Genomic DNA, 21,385 nt, shown 5'->3' with positions numbered 1-21,385 from the left:
TTTACAATTGTGGGGAGAAGAATAACATCTCTGAATGCTATTCTGACATGCAGGTTGGCGCTGTTTTAGCTGATCGGTGTATGTAGCTTACCCAGACCAACAATTAAAAAAAAATACCCCGATTAATCTATTTTGAGTAGAAAAGTAATTTCTCTAATATCATTCATTTTTCCTAATTTGCCATTCACCAGAAAAGCAAAACCTTAATGATCACATTTACTTGTTCATTAGTGGAAAGAACTCACTGGATGAAAATGGATGGCAAAGCTGGAAATTACATTAGGAAAGGTTTACCTTGAGTAATTCACTTACAAGGGTTCAATAACAACAAGCTAAATGAGTTCCAGAGCTCGTCAAAGACCCAAAATCAATTTGTGCAGAAAAAAGCATGAGGAATGACTGAAGGTTTATATTAGGCAAATCTCATTTTGAAGAGCATCGCTCCAAGTACACTTGTCTCTTGACCCCAGGTACTCTGGGCTATTGAAAGACTAAACTGAAGGATAAGGTCAGTGGAGAAAGAAAGACATGATTGCTTTGAAAGGCTGGTAAAATGATATACAAATTCTAGAGTAACCACTTGAGGTTAAAATTTTAATTTTACATTTTCTGAAGAAATTGTAAGAGGTGCTCGTCATGCAAAACTCATTGCCAAAATGCTAGGGTGCTTGCCAGGGGACTGTTATGCAGTTGCTAGGGTGTTCTGGGTGGTCGTCACTCGCCAGGGCATTGCTAGGTTGTTGCTTACTGGCTCAAGCCAAAAGAACCTGACCCCTAAATCTCTACGGCCCATTTACACCTTGCATTAATGTGCGTTTCATATCTGGATATAATCTTAATATTTCTAAGCTGGATTGCATTAACACCATGCAGTCAAATGCTTAAGACCTATACGATAGTGATCCGATCACCGAAAAAGAATGTTAATGCAATGTGTAAATGGGGCCCGTGATATTCTGATCCATATGGCTCTTGTCTCTCCTTCAATGCAAGCCTATGCTATTTAAAAAAAATTCACCTGTTGAAAATCGTAAATATGATTGCTTAGAAAAATAACAACAAGCCATATTATTTGAGCTATCAATATGTCTGCAGTACAAATAGTAAAAGTAACACTCCCAAAGGTGCTGTAAGCTATTTTTTCATGGAAAAGTATACAAAAAAATGTCCTACTCCCTTAAAGATATTAATGAAATACGTATTCTGAGATATCTCACTGGTCTCTGTGACAGCTGTAGACTTTATAAACAGCGAACAAAAATGTGTCCGTGGACCACAGACATTGACGCTTTTCACCTGTCAATCATTTTGTTTGTTCTCATAGTATTGTAGTTGCAGCGAAATACTGTCGTTTTTAAGCCATGTTGTTCATATCAGTTGTCTGTTGAGGGCGCTATTTTGTTGCTGTTGTTTAAAACAACCGTTTCTGCATGTTGACGGTCTCAATAAAGCTAATTTGGTATCTTGGAGTGCAGATTTTGGAAAGAAGAGGGGGCGTGGCTAATTCAACGGCTCAGTCTCGTGGAAGTAGGATGGCTGAAATCGTTTAAAGCACCTTTGAGGGTTTCGTGAAATCCTGAAAGCGAAGACTTTTGCACATAATTAGGTTTAGGGTTTAGGTAAGGGGTTAAACCTAGGAAAAAAGATACTAACATAGTTCGCTGGTTCGCTTATTTTTCTGTTTGGGAATAGAAGTACGTTTTTGAATGAGCCACCTCATATGATTTCTTTAACCATCTCGTACTATTTTAACGACATGTCATGAGACCGGGTTGGTTCCTCTTAACATCTTAAGGAGCTTTTCCCCTCCAGTCTTCTTTTTGCTTGCTGCCTTGTGAGCATTAAGCCATGACTTTCAGTAGAACTGCTTTAAAACGATATGTATTGTAAAAATACAATATACAATAGTTTAATAAGCTCTACCATCCCAAAAAAAAATTTTTTTTAAGTAATACTCATTTGACTTTCATTTATCTTAGTGGAAGCACGCGGTCAGAGCAATCACATTTAAAGTTGTTGACTTGTGTATAGTGGTTTTGCATCAGTGCTGATAAAGCCTGCATTGATAACATTTCCTGAGAGGAAATCATTCTGTGAAATTCAGGATGTCATTAGGAAGTCTGGGCCTCACATCTATCTACAGCCAGTAAAGTGTCCCAACCCCCTGTGTATATATTCTGGATGAGTTTTAGTGGTCATGATATGATAAAAGCTATGAAATGCATAAAAGCCACAGAAGATATTGTGCATGCTGATTTTGGTTGAGGTTAGAAATAATTCAAATGTTTTCATAGAAGCAAAATGGAAGAGCATATTAGAGAAGATGTTTTGTTTTTGAGTTTTCTTCAAAAGGACAAAACTTTCTCTCTTCATTGGAGATGTAACGATAGTTTACAGGAATACATCAGAATTAAGTTTAATACTTATGGTTAAGGGTTTCTTCAAATTCCTAAAACTAATCATCATTTTAATAGGATAATTAATTTTGTGTTCCACAGAAGAAGAAAATAACATAGATTTGAATGAAACAAGGAAAGCGTATTAAAAGGAGACATTCATCGGTCATTGTACTGCATAAATAAATATGGAATAACTAACCAAACTTGTTTACAAGCATTTCCTATCTTAAAATAAATAAGGCTTGATCAAATTTGATGCCTGTATTGCATCGATTTAATTCTATTTGTTAATTGGTAGGTCTCTCAGCGAATAAAAGTAGTAACTTTTCGTTCATTCAAAGTTGTATAACATCTTACCAATTTTTCACGAGACAATGTTAGGAGGAACCTTGGGAGGAACCAGACATATATGGTCCCTCATTCAAGTAATAACCAAGGCAGACAATGCTTTGCTTCTTTCAACTATCTCCATATGTTGATCTAATGAAAACTAAAGCTTAGCAAAGTAACCTGGAGAAATTACACATGAAAAGAAGACAAAGGAATGTAGACGTCATAATGTGTAATATAACTTTTGACCTACAGGAGAATATTTCAATTTAAAAAAATGGGGCACAGAAGGTTCCTTTCAAGTATATCGCAGGAGCCTGTGAGTTCAGGGCAAGCTAGCACAGGCCAGTAGTCCTACCTTTATTAGAAATTAATTACCAGTGTAGTAAGCGTGGGGCGGCTGTACAGTCACTATGTATTTAAGGCTTTACCCAGGGGGAGCAATTGAACCCCTGACCCCCCTCTTTTCGGCAAGCAATGCGCAACACCACCCTTACTGCAAATTACTGGCCCAAACATGCTGGGAATGCAGCAGCGTGAAGACTTTTGACTATGGTGTGGGTGGGTGGGCCAACCCAATCCTCATGACCCTGATTACAAAAAAAAATTATACATTTAAACCAGCTGGTTTGCTAGTCTTAATTTGGCTCCCAGCCTGGTCAGGTTGATCAGTCTGCTGGTTTTAAAGGGGTTTGGGCTACTTTTCAGATGGTCAGGCTGGGAGACCAATTGGCCCACCAGCTAGACCAGCTAAAGTCCACCATACTAGGCCAGGAGACCATCTTAAATCAGCTAAAACCAGCAAACCAGTTTAGGCTGGTTTAAGATGGGGTTTTTTTCAGAAGGGAAAGAAGAAAAGACTTCATTACCTTTACTTTATGAAAACATCAGTGAAAAATAATCCCTCTAGCTCAACAAGTATACAGGGAAAAAAATACTGAGTGTTTTTATTTTGCCAGAATAAAGAGAGAGAAGGACATGACGAATGGTGTAAAGGGTAATGACTGTGAATACTATCTAAATGCAACTGGTAATTATCCAATCAGTCAGTTTTTGTATACAAGATCTAGTTTAATTCACATGAAGTGTGGTGTCACTGTGAGTGTCTAGAGATGAGAAAGGAAAGATGAAAGAACCGCTTGTATAATTACGAAGGGTGTAACGGTTCATATTTCTCATGGTTCGGTTTTCTATCACAGTTTTAGGGTCACTGTGTCATGAATGCAGAAAATGAGGCTCAGGACCCAAACTCAGAGTTAAAAAAATGTATATATGCATACAAAAATTAATTTAAAAAACAAACTAAAACTCCCACAAGGGAGAAAACAAACAAGTCCACAGCAGAGCTAACTGAAAAGGGGCCGGGGCAGAAGAAACATAACCAGGACTGACCGGACCGAACAGGGATGGGAAACCAGACTAATAAGAAACAAACTAGACCGACTGAACAAGAGACCAACACTGACTGAATAAACAAGGCTGGAAACAAGACGAACTAGCACTGGACAGCAAACACAATGAGACTAAAATAGGGAGAGAAATCAACAGGTTAACAAGACAGGGCAAGTGTGACTAATAGTGCCCGACCGATATATCACACCTGTTTGCTGTGTTAGCCAGCTATAGTTTGTCAGTGCAGTAAGTAATGTAGCAGATTGAAAGGTAAACATCAGAGCATCTTTTTGCAGCTCAGCAGACAACGGTGCAGTGGTGGATTGTGTCTGTTGAGTGTTGATTTCAAGTTACGTTGTTTCCTAGTTGGTGAGATGCAATGCTGGAAAGTAAATAAACAACATCTTTTACTCTCCGTGACGATGAGCTTATAGCTATGTGCATTATTGGGAGCAGCAAAGTGATTATAATAATATTTATAAATATATTATTATAATAATTAATATCATGCAGAACTATTTGATTTCTCAATTTCTTAGCATTTAATTAACTATACTTTTCATGTAAAATAAAATGATTGGTAAAATAATTCATTTATGGCATGTATTATTAAGCAAAAATTATTAACAAAGTAAATTTTAAAATTTTTGGTTGATGCATTTTTTCGAAAGAGCCATACCACAAACGAATAATTTACTATTTTCAAAAACAACGTTTTTCAATAAAATAAAATGTTGATAAGCACATAGACTACTCAAAAATACAAAAACAATGTGTAATTGAGTGCACATGTTTGTGCGGGTCTCTATAAAATTACATCATTTTACAATTGTTCATGAAAAATATAACTTCCCTTTTGGGCTGATTTCTTATAATATATCACTCCGAGAAGTCTTACAGGTCACCTTCCAAAGTGGCTGGTACATCAGCAAAATACTCTGCATGAAAAATCTGCATCTGGCATGTGTTCATTTCAAACCTTGTTCACCAGGAGTAGGCTGTACGCCAAATTCGGGAGAAAGGAAATCAAAACAGTGTCTTTGACTTCAAGCTTTCTGTTGGAAAAGTATTTCTATAAAGTTTTAAACGATCATGTGTTGGTGAATGGTGAGACATCCGGCGAGTCACTTGATTTTAAACAAAGAGCCACTTGTGGCTCACGAGCCATAGGTTCCCGACCCCTGATCTAGGATGACCATCCGTCCACTTTTTTTGGACCTGAACAAATATTTGTAGAGCAACTGTATGTGACCTGTAAAGCTGGCACTTGCATGTCCACACAAGTGAGGGGAGAAACAATCCCTGAGTCTATATTCACATATTATCCACACTAAATATTATGTGACAAGAACAAAAAATGCCAGCCCAAGGAGAGTTTGTCATAAAAATGTGATCTTTAGTGTAGTAAGCTACAACTGGCCACAGCAGGACTGAAAAGTGTGAAGTATAGTATACAAATGTTTTTGTTTTTGTTTTTATTTTATATGGTTATATTTTATTTTATGGCCATTATTAACTGTATTAATGTTACTATTAATTAAACACATTAAATACATTAATTAATAAATGTCATTAGTGTACATTTTGTTACACATTAATATTATTGGTTTGATAGTAACATAAAAAAGATTGCCTCATTAAAGGTTAGTTCAACCAAAAATGAAAATTATCCCATAATTTACTCACCCTCAATCCACCCTAGGTGTATATGACTTTCTTCTTTCAGCCAAACACAATCAGAGTTATATTAAAAAATATCCTGGCTCTTCCAAGCTTTATAATCGGAATGAATGGTAACTTAGATTTTGAAGCCCAAAAAAGTGCGTGCATCAATCAAATAAATTATACACATGGCTCCAAGGGGTTAACAAAGCACTGCGTTATTGTAAGAAAAATATCCACATTTCTAACGGCCGTCTGCAGGTTCACGAGAGAGTCCAGTTCCGGTGTATGACGTAGGCGTAGTGTAAGCTCCGGAGAGAATAGACGAACACGGAACCGCAGAGGATTAGAGGAAGCCAGTGAACGTGTGGATGTCTGATACTGGAAGCAAGTGATTATAGTTTATAATTATTATTATAACTCTGATTATAACTCTGATTGTGTTTGGCTGAAAGAAGAAAGTCATATACACCTAGGATGGCTTGAGGGTGAGTAAATTATGGGATAATTTTCATTTTTTGGGGAACGAACCCTTTTTAAAGTAGCTTCAATGTAGCTAGCTACTTTTTGATAGTAACTTGAAGTGTAGCTAACTTCTTTTTCAAAACAGTAACTTGACTGTAGCTTAACTACTTAAAATTATGAGTAGCTTGTATCATGTCAAACTACAGTTTCAAAGTAGCTTCCCCAACACTAATAACTATAGAAGGAACTTTGCTATTAAAATGGTTACGAGGGATGTTGTGATGTGGCTCGAGTGTTTTAATCATACACGGAAATCACACATCTTCGTCGTAGGGAAACGTATCATTGGCAATTATCACCCCAATCGCTTTAGTTATTGTTTGTATGAATTATCACCGAGTGCCTGCTTAAAAACGACAGGGAGTGTGTGCAGTTTCGGCTCATCTGCGGATCTTTCCCCCGGTGATTTCAGCGCAATTACCAGTATACGGCACTCACGTCGAGCAGTGCCTGTTTTGTCAACTTTTTTTGACCATCGCTGTTGTAAATGACCGCAAAAAGAACATTTTTCCAGACAGGAGACCTGAATAACGCAGGGTGCTTTTTTTCTTTTGTGTCACTGCGTGTATGAACCTGCAACGACCAAGAACATTTGCTAAACGAATGTTTAAGTATACCCGGAGTGCTTTGCTTTCACTACCAAAGGTTTACTGCACGTTTGCTGCGAACCTCTGCAGACAGCACATGCATCAGAGCGCTTCAAATGCGGTTAATCTTCAAGCACTCTTCAGGAGCTGCTCTCAGTGCAGTCTGTAGAGCGAGTCAGTAAGACTTCAGAGTTCAACTGAAAGAGACACACAAACATGGCATTTACATCTCCAGTATATATATATATATATATATATATATATATATAGAGAATGATTACATCTAAAAGATGCTTCTCCTACATTCACCTTCTGTTTTATATATATATATACACACACACACCACACACACACACACACACACACACACACACACACACACACACACACACACACACATACATTAGGGATGGGCATTTTAATCATTGTATCTACTCGAGTACTCTGACTAATTACTCAAGTACTCGTAGAATATATGTGTAATCACTTTAACCATTTGCACATAAAAAAAGACAGCTTCTTTTCTACTGATGACTTATACTGGAATTACTGTTAATTTTACTGCTGCATTATCCAGTATACCAGTTAATAATAAAGTGTTTCTTAATAAGCTATACATTTACATTTAAATAATGAATAACTAGAGGTTTGTGTTTCTTCACTTATTAAAGAGTTCCACACAATAATGTAAAGATATTCTAAACGGATTATGCAAAAAAACAACACTGGTAGCGGATCGGCCGATACTGAGATTTCCAGTCTCAGAATCAGATCGGAAGAGAAAAAGTGGTATCGGTGCATCCCTAAATTAAATCATGACTGAATTTTTTATTTTTGGGTGAACTATCCCTTTAAAAAGGTACTTTTGTAGAATAATGGGCATTCAAATTCTGCAGATGTATTTGAACTTTGTGGAATTTCATGGATACAGACTCCATGCAAGCCAACTTCCTCCACAAGTAGCCAGTCAAATCTGCCATTTCCATAAAACAGCTCATTAGGCATAAGCAGTAACAGCTGGCCACCCCTTAATGACGTCCCCTCCCATACAAACACGCTCCCTGGGATCATGTGACACGTGTCCACACGGGGCCAGTGCTGGAATGTCAAGTCTACTCTGGAGGTTCTTTTCTGGCTTTATCTTCCTCATAGGCATTTTTTTATCTAACTCCATTTATCCATCAGAGGGTCAGAGGTCAATATTTGAGGTCACATCCTGAGAATCCAGGGCAGCTGGTTTCCATCATTCCCATCGTTTAAAACCATCTAGAACAGTGGTTCCCAACCCTGTTCCTGGAGGCCCCCCCCAACACTGCATATTTTGCATATCTCCCTTTTCTGACACACCCAACTCTTGGAGTCTCCACTAAAGAGCTGATGAGTTGAATCAGGTGTGTTTGATTTATGATATATCCAATGTGTAGTGTTGGGGGGCCTCCAGGAACAGGAGTGGTAACCACTGATCTAGAAGAAATTCTGCATACAGTATCTCATCTTCTGAGCACTGCAGCTGCCTGACCATCTACACTTCAAAAATCGCTAAAAAAAAAACATTTCACAACACCATTTCAAGACCTTCAAAAGACTTCTTTTAGCTAAGATATATCCAAACTGTATGGTGTAACATAGACCAACATGTTCAGTTATGAAATATGACATCACTAACATAGAATACAGCAGACATATTCAGTACACCCACCATAAGAAAACACTTCTTTAAGTGGCAACCTTGAAAAATCCAGGTTTGTTTGAGAAACACTCCTTAATGATTGGTGACAAGAGGAAAATAGGTTACTAATTCACACATAAGAATAAATAGCATGAACAAATACTGCTTTGTTTAATTTTAAGTCCCAGCAGACCATTTTCTACACAACTTCCTTGGTTAAGCAAAGGAAGGAGTGCTTGTTTTTGGAGTAGGCAGGAATGGCAAGTCCTTCTTGGACATTTGTGATGAACCAGAAAATGACTTTGGTGGCATATAGGATGGCATATAGTGCAGATTTTATAAATGATGAGCCTATATATATATATATATATATCTTTCTGAACCTGTATGAATTTCTCTCTTCCGTGGAACACAAAAGAAGATATTTAAAGCGAATGGTGATCCAAGGTTTTAAAGGTGCACTCAGCAATTCCTGGAACACTGTTGGTAATCGAACTCAACTGCCAAAACAAACACACCCATCCCTTCAGTGCTCCTTTGGAAGCTCCGCCCCCAAATTTATGCACGCAACACAGTTTTACGCACACCAGCTCCAGACCCTCACATCTCTCCTGCTACTAAATCGAACATCCCAACAACAGCATATTTGGGTTCTGTGAAACACAGAAATATGTACGTTACCCACCTATCAAGAAGAAAAAGAGCAACTCCTGTATCTGTCTTCAGGCCTTTTACCTCTCTGAGGTCTCTCCACCGCTGAAAAGCCTTGCCAGTGTTGACGCGGCTCCTAGCCCTCGACTATCATAATCCTTCTTTTTTAGTTAGAGTTTTAGTAGAGTTTAGAAAGTTTGCATCAACCAAATTTGCCATCGCTCAACCCCCACCCCCCATCCTGTGCACAGACAAGAACCACCCCCTGTCGCTGATTGCCTGGAGTAGTGTTGTGTGGATCGGTCTGTTCCACTTTGTTATTGTCCCATTTACAGAGCCAGGGCGGTGTACAAAAGCTAGGATTTTTTTTTCAGCCCACACAGGGAATGGACAGCAGACTGTGAGGAGATATTTGCAGAATTTGACAAAAATTGGATTAGAATTGCTGAGTGCACCTTTAATTGAAAACATAAAAAAAAAAAAAAATCATATTAACTACTTTTTGAAGTTTTTGTGGTGCTTTTTAGAACTTTTTTTGCAGCTTGACAGTCCCTAGTCCACATCCACTTCCATTGTATGTGCAGTGTAAACATTCTTTAAAACCTCTACAGACAAAAAAAAAGTGATATGGGGATGTAAATGGTGACAAAATTAGAATTTTTGGGAAAACTGCCCTTTTAAGCACATCTTGAGCTGCCAAGAGCCAAAGGCTGAGTTCAGGCAAATTGACAGTGAGTTTGAGCTTATTTACAACCAATCCTCTGTGATCCTCTATATACACCACACAGCTCTACGCCGCACCATGGGGCCTTTTTACAGGGCTGTGAGGGATGGGCACCCGCAGTGCCCGTCATCAGTGTTCAAGCTATGCACAACCACAACGGTATGCATCAATCGTTTTCAATAATTTTAAAGCATTAATCTGTTGGGCCGCTCGGCACAGATGCACAGTTCTTGCTGTCATAACTCACATTTCAGGAAACCGAATGGAGGGAAAATGTTTTTTTTCATATGTGCCAGAATTTTTTCTTTATTAAAGGCCCATGAAAGTGCTTCATTGGTATTAAGGAGAGGCACTTTCACATTGTAGAGAGCATTTCATTGGACAAAATGAGAAAGTGCATTGCGAGTCATATTTGTGGTCCATTTCGCTAGTGAAGAAAAACTGTAGATTTTAAATGTGTACATATACAAAGTGTTGTTGATGACATTTAGAAGTATGCTCATGAATAGATGACCTTAAAGCTAACAGATATGGACTAACTGCCTCAAAAATCCAAGAATATTTCAATGCAACAACAAAAAACAAGGCATGATGGATCCATGTTCTCATTCTGTTTACGCCAAATTCTGACTCTACCATCTGAATGTCTCAACAGAAATCGAGACTCATCAGACCAGGCAACATTTTTCCAGTCTTCAACTGTCCAATTTTGGTGAGCTCTTGCAAATTGTAGCCTATTTTTCCTATTTGTAGTGGAGATGAGTGGTACCCGGTGGGGTCTTCTGCTGTTGTAGCCCATCCGCCTCAAGGTTGTGCGTGTTGTGGCTTCACAAATGCTTTGCTGCATACCTCGGTTGTAACGAGTGGTTATTTCAGGCAAAGTTGCTCTTCTATCAGCTTGAATCAGTCGGCCCATTCTCCTCTGACCTCTAGCATCAACAAGGCATTTTCGCCCACAGGACTGCCGCATACTGGATGTTTTTCCCTTTTCACACCATTCTTTGCAAACCCTAGAAATGGTTGTGCGTGAAAATCCCAGTAACTGAGCAGATTGTGAAATACTCAGACCGGCCCGTCTGGCACCAACAACCATGCCACACTCAAAATCGCTTAAATCACCTTTCTTTCCCATTCTGACATTCAGTTTGGAGTTCAGGAGATTGTCTTGACCAGGACCACACCCCTAAATGCATTGAAGCAACTGCCATGTGATTGGTTGATTACATAATTGCTTTAATGAGAAATTGAACAGGTGTTCCTAATAATCCTTTAGGTGAGTGTATAATGTCACCTTGGTGACACATATAAATAAGCACAATTCGCTAAATAACGAGTGCGCTAGATTAAAGAAAATCAGACAACGCAAGAAATTCTCTTTTCCATGTCACTTGAAATCAACAGATTATTCTCTGGTTTTGACGTCAAAACATAAACAGTCATTCACACAACACTTGGATAAGCCGGAAAGAACATGGATATAGGTTTTTACATAGAGCAAAATTGGGGTAATGGGCAAAAATCTACCTGTGTCAATTGGTTTATGCTTAAACAGTTTAAGACCATAACCCGATAAGGGAAGACATTTAAGACATTTAAGACATTTACATGACCTGACACGTTGTCTGCTTATTAATCATTAATCGGAGTGAGCTCATGCACTCAAATGTTCAATACATCACAGAAAATTATCATTTCAATGTTTCCAAGGCATAAAAACACACAAACAAATGACAATGACAGTTCTGTCCACTAGCCCCAATTCTCAATAGGCCATCTTAATAGTTGAGTCCACAGAATACAGTCAGCATATTACACAGGTGTGTAGCACTAAAAACTGTACCGACTGGTCCTGTTGGGTTTCATGATGAAGTGCAATACTAGGAAACAGGTCATTAAGAAAGCTCCAGGCCCCTTTTCATGACAGAGTACAGGATGAAGAGAGAACAATACTAATTAATGTTTTTGTGGTTGAGCAGCCAGGCTGCCCTTGCATTGTTGTAAAGGAGAACGAAAGCTAAACATTTGAACAAATTGGGTCAGCGTTAAATAGGTTCAAATATAAAATGGGTTTCAGTTGACAGTGAGCAGAGCAATATGCTCTTTTGCACAAATGACAGGTCATATTTCCTCAAATCCAGCATCTGGTGTTGTACGGAGTTGTTCAAATCTCTAAGGTATGAACCTTAACTTCACAAAAAAGTACCAAAAATGGTTTTAGAACATGGTACATGGTAATACCATGGCTTTTGGACATGTACAATGGTAATACCATGGTTTTCGGAAATGGCACCATGTGAATATAATGGCGGCTTGCATCATGGTTAACGGTAGTACCATGTATTCTTGGAAGTACCAAAACATTGCTTACATAAAAGTGCCCTTAAAGTACCAAAAATACCATGGCACAACCATAGCATTTTTTAATTGTAAGGAAAACGTTTTTGTACATGATCATGTAAATGGCATAGTATATGAATTTCATACATACACATATATATATAAGGTCTGCAACTAATGATTATTTTGATAATCGATGAATCTAACAATTATTAGAACAATTATTTGACTATTCTGTGATTATTGCAATGATTTATCGTTAGTTTTTAACCACTTACTCAGCTTGTGTTCTTAAAAGGATGTATTAAACATGCTTACTAACAATAAAGAGGACAAAATCATCTTTTAAAAATACTTCTAAATGACATTCACTGAATTAAGTTTAATTCTGTAAAGAAATTCACTGCAAAAACCCCTATTGTTATCAAGTGTTTTTGTCTTGTTTTCCATATAAAAGTGTCTAAAAATCCTTAAAACAAGAAACATTTACTTGAGAAGCAACACATAAGATATTTAAACTTGCTTTAAGAGGACGTATCTTAAATATACAGTAAGTGTATTTTGTACGTGTAATTCTTTCACTTGGTTATTCTTCTGCGAGTGCAGTAAAGACAAAATATATTTATTTTCAAGATCTATTCCCTAAAAGCAAGTCTAAATGTTAAATGCTGCTTCTCAGGTGAATGCATCTTTTTAAAAGGATTTTTAGATATTTTAAAATATTTTTATTTTTTATATTATATTCAACATTCTCAGATAACAAATTTGTCTTCTGCAGTATAGCTGCTAATGTAAATGTACGTTGTTTTAAAGGAGTTTTAGATATTTCTATTGGAAAACAAGCCAAAACAAATCATAAATGTATTTTGTTGCAGTGTATAATAAGGGGAAGACTTCCTCTCTCACCTAACTCTCTCTTATTAATAAAGCTGCTTATTGCTAATTTTCTTCACTAGCTGCAGCAAGTGTATGTGCTTGAGGGACGGCGTCACAGTGACAGAGTGTGCATCAGCCGGGTGCAGTTTCAATCTCCCCCTTAGATCGACATTCGCGCAACTCATAGAAGAGGTGCTGACCGCACAGAGAAATGCCAGTTTCGGAGTTTGTAGTTATTTACATGATCTGCTTCCATATTATTTGAACTTTAATAAAGCTATACCGCATTAAATATAACTGCATTTAAGATGTAACACCGGGGTGTTCCCTTTAAAGAGCTCCGGCTCCACTTATTCCACAACGAGAGTGCTTCTGTATTTACTTATTTGGTATTTTTGTATAATTCCCTTGTACATTGCCATCTACATCATCTGAAGCTGTTTGGAAAGTCTAGAGTGCATCTGGACTGTGATCAGTGTAATTCTTCCTCTCCTCGGTCAGGCGCGAGCTGCAGTGCTGCTCTCACACGTCATCATTAGAGTTTAATGTGATCTCATGTTACATTTAATGAAGAAGAAAAACGACTATTCAACAATGGAACATTTTTGTAGACAATATTTTATTGTCGACGTTGTCGATAACGTCGACTAATCATTTCAGCCCTAATATATATATATATACCCCAGAGTATGATGGTATTGCAATCTAATACCATCACTGTCCAGTTCCACCACAAAACTTTTTTGAAAGGGATGTAAATACTGTGGTACATGAATAATTCTGACATTGTGAGGGCTCCAGAATAGGATCACATCATAATTAGATCACTTTAAATGGCCTACCAGAAGCTCTGTCTGGGGTTTACTTTACTTCACCAAGCCTGAGCATTCAGTACACACATGCATCATATAATCTGCTCCAGCTGCTGAGGCTGGCAAGAGACACACCAGCAAGAATTCAGCCACAAAGAGAGATCCACAGGGAGCAGCAAGCACTCGCAGCCCAAATGAGGGTGTTGACCACACAACATTCCGTCGGCATGACAATTTTATCAAAATTCCATCAACAACAACAAAAATGTGTTCACTACCTCATGGGTTTTTGTGTATATTTGTCATTCTCTCTGCCTTATTTATGCCTCTCATCCTTATTGAAACGCCATTGTCATCCACCGAAAATAGAGACTTTGGAAAAAGCCCTCTAGTACAGCATACTTTGGAAAATGATGACGTTAAGAAATAGAAAATAGTTTTTAACCAAACGTACGTTTGTGGATGTGGCCGAAGTGACCTGATTTCAGTCAGTACTCCATTTTGCATTTGCATGGCAGAATTTTGTAAACGTATACTGCCTATTTATTTTCAAAACAGTAATTGAAACATTGTCCAGAATGCAATAATAAACCTAAATGTTACAAATATTGTTGACACATAACCACACAATGTTGCATGTTTAATTTGGTTACTGGTGACCATCAGAAACAAACATGGCTGCTTTGTGGATAAACCTGTGTGTTTTGTCCAAAAATGTGCTAACTTTTGGCAGTCTGATCAAATAATGGGTCCCAAAATACCATGGTAAAATCATGGCTGATATCGCTTCCAGTTCAAGTGCGTCATTTGCGAAAAAGTGCATTGCAAATTTTTAAATGCACTCCCATGCAGTGTGCTATGGTGGTATACTGCAGAGATGGGTAGCAGTTGGTCATCAAAGTATTCCATACATACAGACACTTTGCACATCATACGCTACAAACTGCTAAATTGTATCCCATTCAGAACCTACACTGTCCCATCTCCTACTAAAAGGACAATGGCAGGGTTTTGTGTTCTCAAAGATACCTGAAGGACGTGTTGACAAACAGCAGGTACAATTATTCATTAGTGCTTTTGCCGCCAAGTACTATATAGAAAACAACTCCATCAATCACAATCCATTTACACACTGCTATCAAGCCTTCACTTGGACATTAGGCAATTAGCCAAGAGCACATTGTCCATCTAAATTAATAAAGAACATCACCGACTAAATCTCTCAGCTGGGGGTTATTGTAACGTGCTGTTTCCAGAGAGATTCAATTGCTGACAATACTTTATTACTTTATTACTGTGATATTGATCCTCTTTGTTCCCTGACATCTGAAAACATGCAGCTGCAACAGTCCTGATGACTTTGGATAATTCATCACAATGCATGCTGTGGAGAAGCATCCACATTGCTGCAAGCATTGTGTTAAGCAAGTGTTAAGCATTTAATGCAAAACAAATCATAAAATATAGATATACAGATTATTGATCGGCACGTTATTTTATCTGATATATTTTTGAGGCATCGATATTTTAACATTAGGCAACATTGAAAAAGAAGCCCAATTTGTGTATACTTTCCAATGGCATAATAGCTTTGAGAAACCACAAAGGGGATCTAAAACATTTACTGAAGCCGTTCACCGGTAGGAGAGGAATAGGGGTTGCAGTCCAAACTAGGATATTGTGGATCACTATACACACACACACACACACACACACACACACACACACACACACACACAAATGTTTCGAAAGTGTTTCAACAAAGGGACGTTGATGAGTTAGCATGTTAGTGTATGAAACTGTTGTAGCATTGAATAAATTCCTTTCGAGCTTTCAAACCACAAAAAGACATACTTGTAGCTGTAAGTACATAGTGTAGGCTATATAAAAGATACATATACAATATCATCCAGTGATGGATAGAGCAAATAAATCTATATCCTTTGACAATTATTTGGGTCAAATTGAATGGAAAACCAAGCAAGTTGCATTTCGTAAAATAATGGCTGTGAGCCCGTCTTTCATGCTGTTGTTGACGTGTTATCAAGAATAAACCCTCCCGTTGCTATGTGCTTGAGTTTGTGAATGAATTTCAGGATTGTAGTTTCAGTCGGGGACAATGGTCGTGTGGCTGATACATCCAGTCTGCGATCAGTTCTGTAGTTTGTTCTTGGCTTTAGTATATGTGGTCCTGACCATTAGTTTCTAGCTTCTCACTTTGTCTCTCATTATGCACGCAAGTGTCACTGAGCTGCTGCGGTTTAAATTGAACTAAAAACTGTTTAAAATTTTGGAGAATCATTTCAGAATCATTTGAGGAAGAATTGCAATGCATCGGAGAATCAATTTTTTTCTACCACTCCTAGGGCCCTATGATTTCATAAGCTCGCATTGATTAAGTCCTTGCCCTTTGTACACACGCCCGTCGCTACTACCGATTGGATGGTTTAGTGAGGTCCTCAGATCGGCCCTGCCGGGGCTTCTCACGGGCTTTGGCAGAGCGCCAAGAAGACGATCAAACTTGAGTATTTCAGAATTCAGTCATAAATAAGCTAGCATATAAAATGTCTTGTGATAAGCCTAGTGTGTTTAAACCACAAAAGGCTGATATTTAATTAAACAACTACATGAACTGCGTGCCTCAACAGTAAGTGAATGTGAGAAGCCGCTGTTTATACACTAACCTCATCGTTAACATCATGTGCACATTCAGACTATATAATTAAATCATACCATTTCGCAGTTTAATGAGCACATTAGCCCACATAGTGAACTGCTTTTTCCGGAGGTGTGAAGTGAAGCTGTCAAAAACATTCATTTTTCCACCAAAACAAAAGCTACATTTAAAGGTGCTGTAAGTGATTTTAGCTGTTCTACTTCCAGCAGACTGAGCCGTTGAATTAGCCATTCCCTCGTTTCCAAAACTCTGCACTACAACGATACCAAATGAGCTTCATATACAGCAGAATCGGTTGTTAAAAACAACATCAGCATAATAGCCCTCTGAAACTGAACAACTGAAGACTGTTATGAACAACATGGCATAAAAATGGTATTATGCCTCAATATTTCACTGCAATTACAACGTTCGGAGAATGCGCAAAATGATTGAAAGGCAGCAAGCGGCCTGCAGACACATTTTTGTTTGCCGATTACATAGACTAGAGCAAGAGTGCCGCACAAGCCCTCAAAAGTGAAGCCAAAACGTCTCGATCGCCCCCCGGTGACTGGTCCTAGTATAGGTCATAAACCCCGCCTCCCCATGTTATTCAACGGGACGTGAGACCGACTAAACAATTAAATTACACTTCACATATCTTTTTTCCAAAGATAGAAACTATCACGTTGATGTAATTTCAAGTGTTTGTTTTCAAAATAAGTTTGTTTTTAGTTATTTGATGCTATAAAAACGGTGCTGTGACATCATGATTGACAGCTGTGATTGACAGGTTCTCTGAGCGAAAGTAGTCACTGAAGCACCAACTTACTTTTTTTCGGGATCTTCGGAGGACTGAGGAGATTGGAGCTTTAAATGTAATATCTAAATTTCTATAATTAATTATTTCACACCGTCAAAAGTCAAAAGTGCAGGGGCGTGTGCTTGCGATTGATTCAGCGAGAGTGAGGGCGGGGCCTTGATTTCGCAGCTTTACTTCCTGCTCACTACTGCGCAGGTCTGGTCCCGAAATCGCAACTGCGCAGACTCAAGTCCCAAGATGTCAGCGCCATATCGGGACACTGGCGGCTTCAGTTCTCACCAATGGAAAAGAGCGAAGGGGCGTCGTCCATCTTTTATTACAGTCTATGGACTAGAGCAGTGGCGGCGCTAGGGGGTTGGCCCCATTGGCCACCCCACTCACAATTGCCGTTTTAGTCATTTTTTTGGCACAATTTAGTTCTTTAGAGGTGAAATCATGTCTGTACAAACTTAACATACGCGCACACCAAGGAAGCCAAACCACTCTGTCGATCATTGTGAGTGTCATTGTATCCGCTCACACATCATACAGGAAAATCAAACAGGAGAGAAGCCAGTCAGTTGAGTTTGTGGCAAAACCTTTCCAAAAAAGCATGGCTGTACCACAGGGCTTTCTGTTAGTGTAATATTATTCCATAAAATGCTCCTGCAATATCACTTCTATTTGTGCGTTTTAAAAAAATAGAGAGAACACAAAAGATGTCCACCGATCCATGAAAGTAAATTACATATATTTTTCTGGTTATAACCAAACATACACCTTATAACAACAACAACAACAACAACAAAAGTAACTTTATGTTAGAATATATTTTTTTTTATGTTCAGGAATTGGACACATACGCTGTGGCGTATAAGTGCAGGGAACACTTTTCACAGAGTCTTACAGCGTTGAGTGGTTGCAGACAAGTTTGTGAGTGTTTATATAGTTTAGCATGCTGTTTACATAGTCTGCAGGGAAGCCAAGCACACAGCACAGCAGGGTAAAGCAGATAAGATTGCATGTAGGCCTAAATAAGATGCACTGACAACTTTTCTTAAAAGCTTCACCTAAAGATATCCCCATTTCCTTTACACCAAAATAAAGAGTTTGAATGCAGTTATCAGTGAGATGCAACCTAACCTTCATGAGTCTACTCATGGTTCAAATTTGTGCATTTCTGAACCTCAAAAAACGTGTTTCACATTAACAGATATTTTCAGAAAGGCACCCCACAATTAGTAACTTGAAACTCACTCTCCACATATAGGTCTGATTCTCTGGAATCAATCAAAAGTCCCAGAGGAACTCCCTGTTCCCCCCCTTAATCTCCTGGTTTTATTACTTTCCAGACAGAGTCGGCCCATTCCACCCAGCCCCCCATTCCTCTCTTTTGTAGTGATCTCCAGCAAAGCCTGTGATTTTTACCACAGCACATTGCTTTTCATGCAGCAGAGCTGCTTTCATCAACCTCTGCACGCAAGAGAGTCCAGCCACACACTCTACTATGGCCTGCCCAACATATTCGTGATCCTAATAAACAACAAACCTTCATTTTATATTATAAAAACCACAGAGATCAAAACTGATGCTAAAATGTTGCTGATAAAAATGAGTAAAATTATGAATCTTAGGAGTTAAAAGTCAGCTTGTATTCAATTTCACTACAAACAAAGAGAAATAGAGAAGGGTAAATGTTTTTTTCTTTTTTTGTGACATATTATACATTGATTTTAAAAACGATCGGCCGATTAATAGGTTATTGGCCTGTCCCACCACATTAGCTATTGGTATCGGCAAAATCCACCAACAGTCGACATCTAGTTCATATGTGCAACATACATTTCAAAATACCACAAAAAAATAAAATAAATAAATATATATATATATATATATATATATATATATATATATATATATATATATATATATTCATATTCATATATGTAACATATATTTTCCCATATAATAGTGGAATTTTAATAATGTACATATATAAACCCAAATATATGAGCTATAATGCAATATACAAGCTCATATATACAAAAACGGTGTCTGAGCTGTTTGTGACACTCTAACAATGTATGAAATACTATCTTTAGATATTAACCCTTGTACAGCAATTAAAAAGGTTACTCAGAGGTCCTTAGAGGACAGAAATGTCCACGTCAAAAAACTGCCATAATAATATTATATATTCAGATTATTTTCCACTTTCAATGAGTTAATATTTAAACCAAAATCAGTCCTGATCATAACTACAAAATATTCCTTCATTTTCAGGATTTCAACCCTTTAAATGCCAGTTTGTTTACATAATGCCACTGTTGTTTTTTTATACACACACACACACACACTCTAACATCCATACCAACACCCCCACACAATTTTATTTCATATATTTATATGCTCTATAATACAGCAAACAGAAAATAGTAAAAAAGCATGTATTTGCTCCATACGATAGACATGAGAAAAATGGCGCCATCTGGTGGAAAATATTACAATTAACAAAATTTAAGCCAGGTCTCTGGAATGAAAGCATAATATCACAGAATTTATGATTTTATGCTTTAATGGCACTGGGATCAAATATTGCCATTTTAATGGGCTTTAATGGGGCCATTATCGTCCTGAAGTTCCTGAGCGTAACTATTCTGTGTTGTGTACACGGTGTATTATATTTGTATTTTAGGAACTGAGGTAGAAATGTCAAAATCCCCCCCAAAATACACACCTTTGGCCAAATGTATGCTGTTGGCATTAACACAGCCAAAATGATCGAAAAAACTAAAACTAAAAAAATACAAAAATGTCCCTTAGGTCGAACAAGGGTTCATCAACAACTAGATGTTCTGCTATTATTAGCCTATACTGGAATTAATAAGTCTTATTATTTTCCATGATGCCGGTTTGGATACTTGTGTATTTGGAAAAGGAATTGGGGTTTCTATTCAGGTTAACACAGCTCATAATATGAAGGTGTTAATGCAAAATACACATTTGCAGTAAACAATGTGTCTTTTCAGAGCAAGGATAAAGATGAAAAGGACGTTACACACATGTTTTTAATTTAACTGAATGGTGTGAGGCTGTCTCAACAGTGTGTGTTGCATTGTTGTGGTGATCTGGAGAAAACTCATAGTGATATGAAGTGAATTTAGATTCAAATGTTAGTTTCATACGTTGACACACAGAGGAGAAAACTGTAAACATCTTTAAATTCGGTCTTACCTTTTGCAGCCTGTGAAACGGTGATTGTGAGGCAGCAAAGAGAGAGGAGCAGCAGGGCTCCCCGCTCCGCCATCCCTTAAAACAAGAATAAAAGAAGTATGAAAAAGCCTCGGAGTATTTAAAATCCCTGTGCTCGAGCGCTCGGACGAGCTCAACAGTGTGAACACATCCGGAACGAGTTACTTCCGAAAGTTGCCGAAAGAAACACGAAGCTTGCGGAGTCGCGAGACACGGTCAGCCGGAGAAACTTCAAAAGGCAACGGGGCAAAATCAAAGTCAATCCATGTTTGCGAGATTAAAACGACGCCGAACTGGAGAGAGGCGAAATCATAGGCGTCAGAGCAGGCATGATGTGTAAAGGTGTAGAGAAAGAGGGAGATTCAGTCCGGACAGTTGGAGATATTTTTCACCGATCACTGAGAGAGAGCGAGCGGCAGGAATTCTGATCGGATCCCAGGAAAACACGGGCTGGATTACACTGCGATCCGGATTCATCCCGCATGGCAATCTCAAAAGCCTGGAAAGATTATCGGCATTTTTTTCCTTCTTTTTTTTTTTTTTTTTTTACTACTTCTTTGAAGTTTTCGTTCATGTTTTTGTTTTTATTTTTAGTTTTTTATAATATTTTATTAGCTCCCTTGAGCATGGACTAACCCATGAGTTACTTTAAGGCTTTCGGTCTACTATTTTATCATTAATTGAAAGGATAATTGCATGTTCAATTCAAGT

The 21,385-nt window shown here is 38.0% G+C and overlaps 1 protein-coding gene across 2 annotated transcripts in view; it reads right to left on the bottom strand.

Annotated features, from left to right (window-relative positions):
• LOC127659114 (neogenin-like) overlaps window positions 1-21,071 on the bottom strand; it is a 238,636-nt gene extending 217,565 nt beyond the window's left edge. For both annotated transcript variants that reach the window (XM_052148772.1, XM_052148781.1), the window contains exon 1: window positions 20,657-21,071. In XM_052148772.1, the coding sequence (XP_052004732.1) occupies window positions 20,657-20,729 (73 nt within the window). In that variant the 5' untranslated portion in view covers window positions 20,730-21,071. The remainder of the gene's footprint in view (window positions 1-20,656) is intronic.
• Window positions 21,072-21,385: the final 314 nt, after the last annotated feature.

This window comes from Xyrauchen texanus, chromosome 2 (assembly GCF_025860055.1).
Source record: "Xyrauchen texanus isolate HMW12.3.18 chromosome 2, RBS_HiC_50CHRs, whole genome shotgun sequence".
Taxonomy (NCBI): Eukaryota; Metazoa; Chordata; class Actinopteri; order Cypriniformes; family Catostomidae; genus Xyrauchen; species Xyrauchen texanus.
This window is presented reverse-complemented; position numbering and strand designations above follow the sequence as displayed.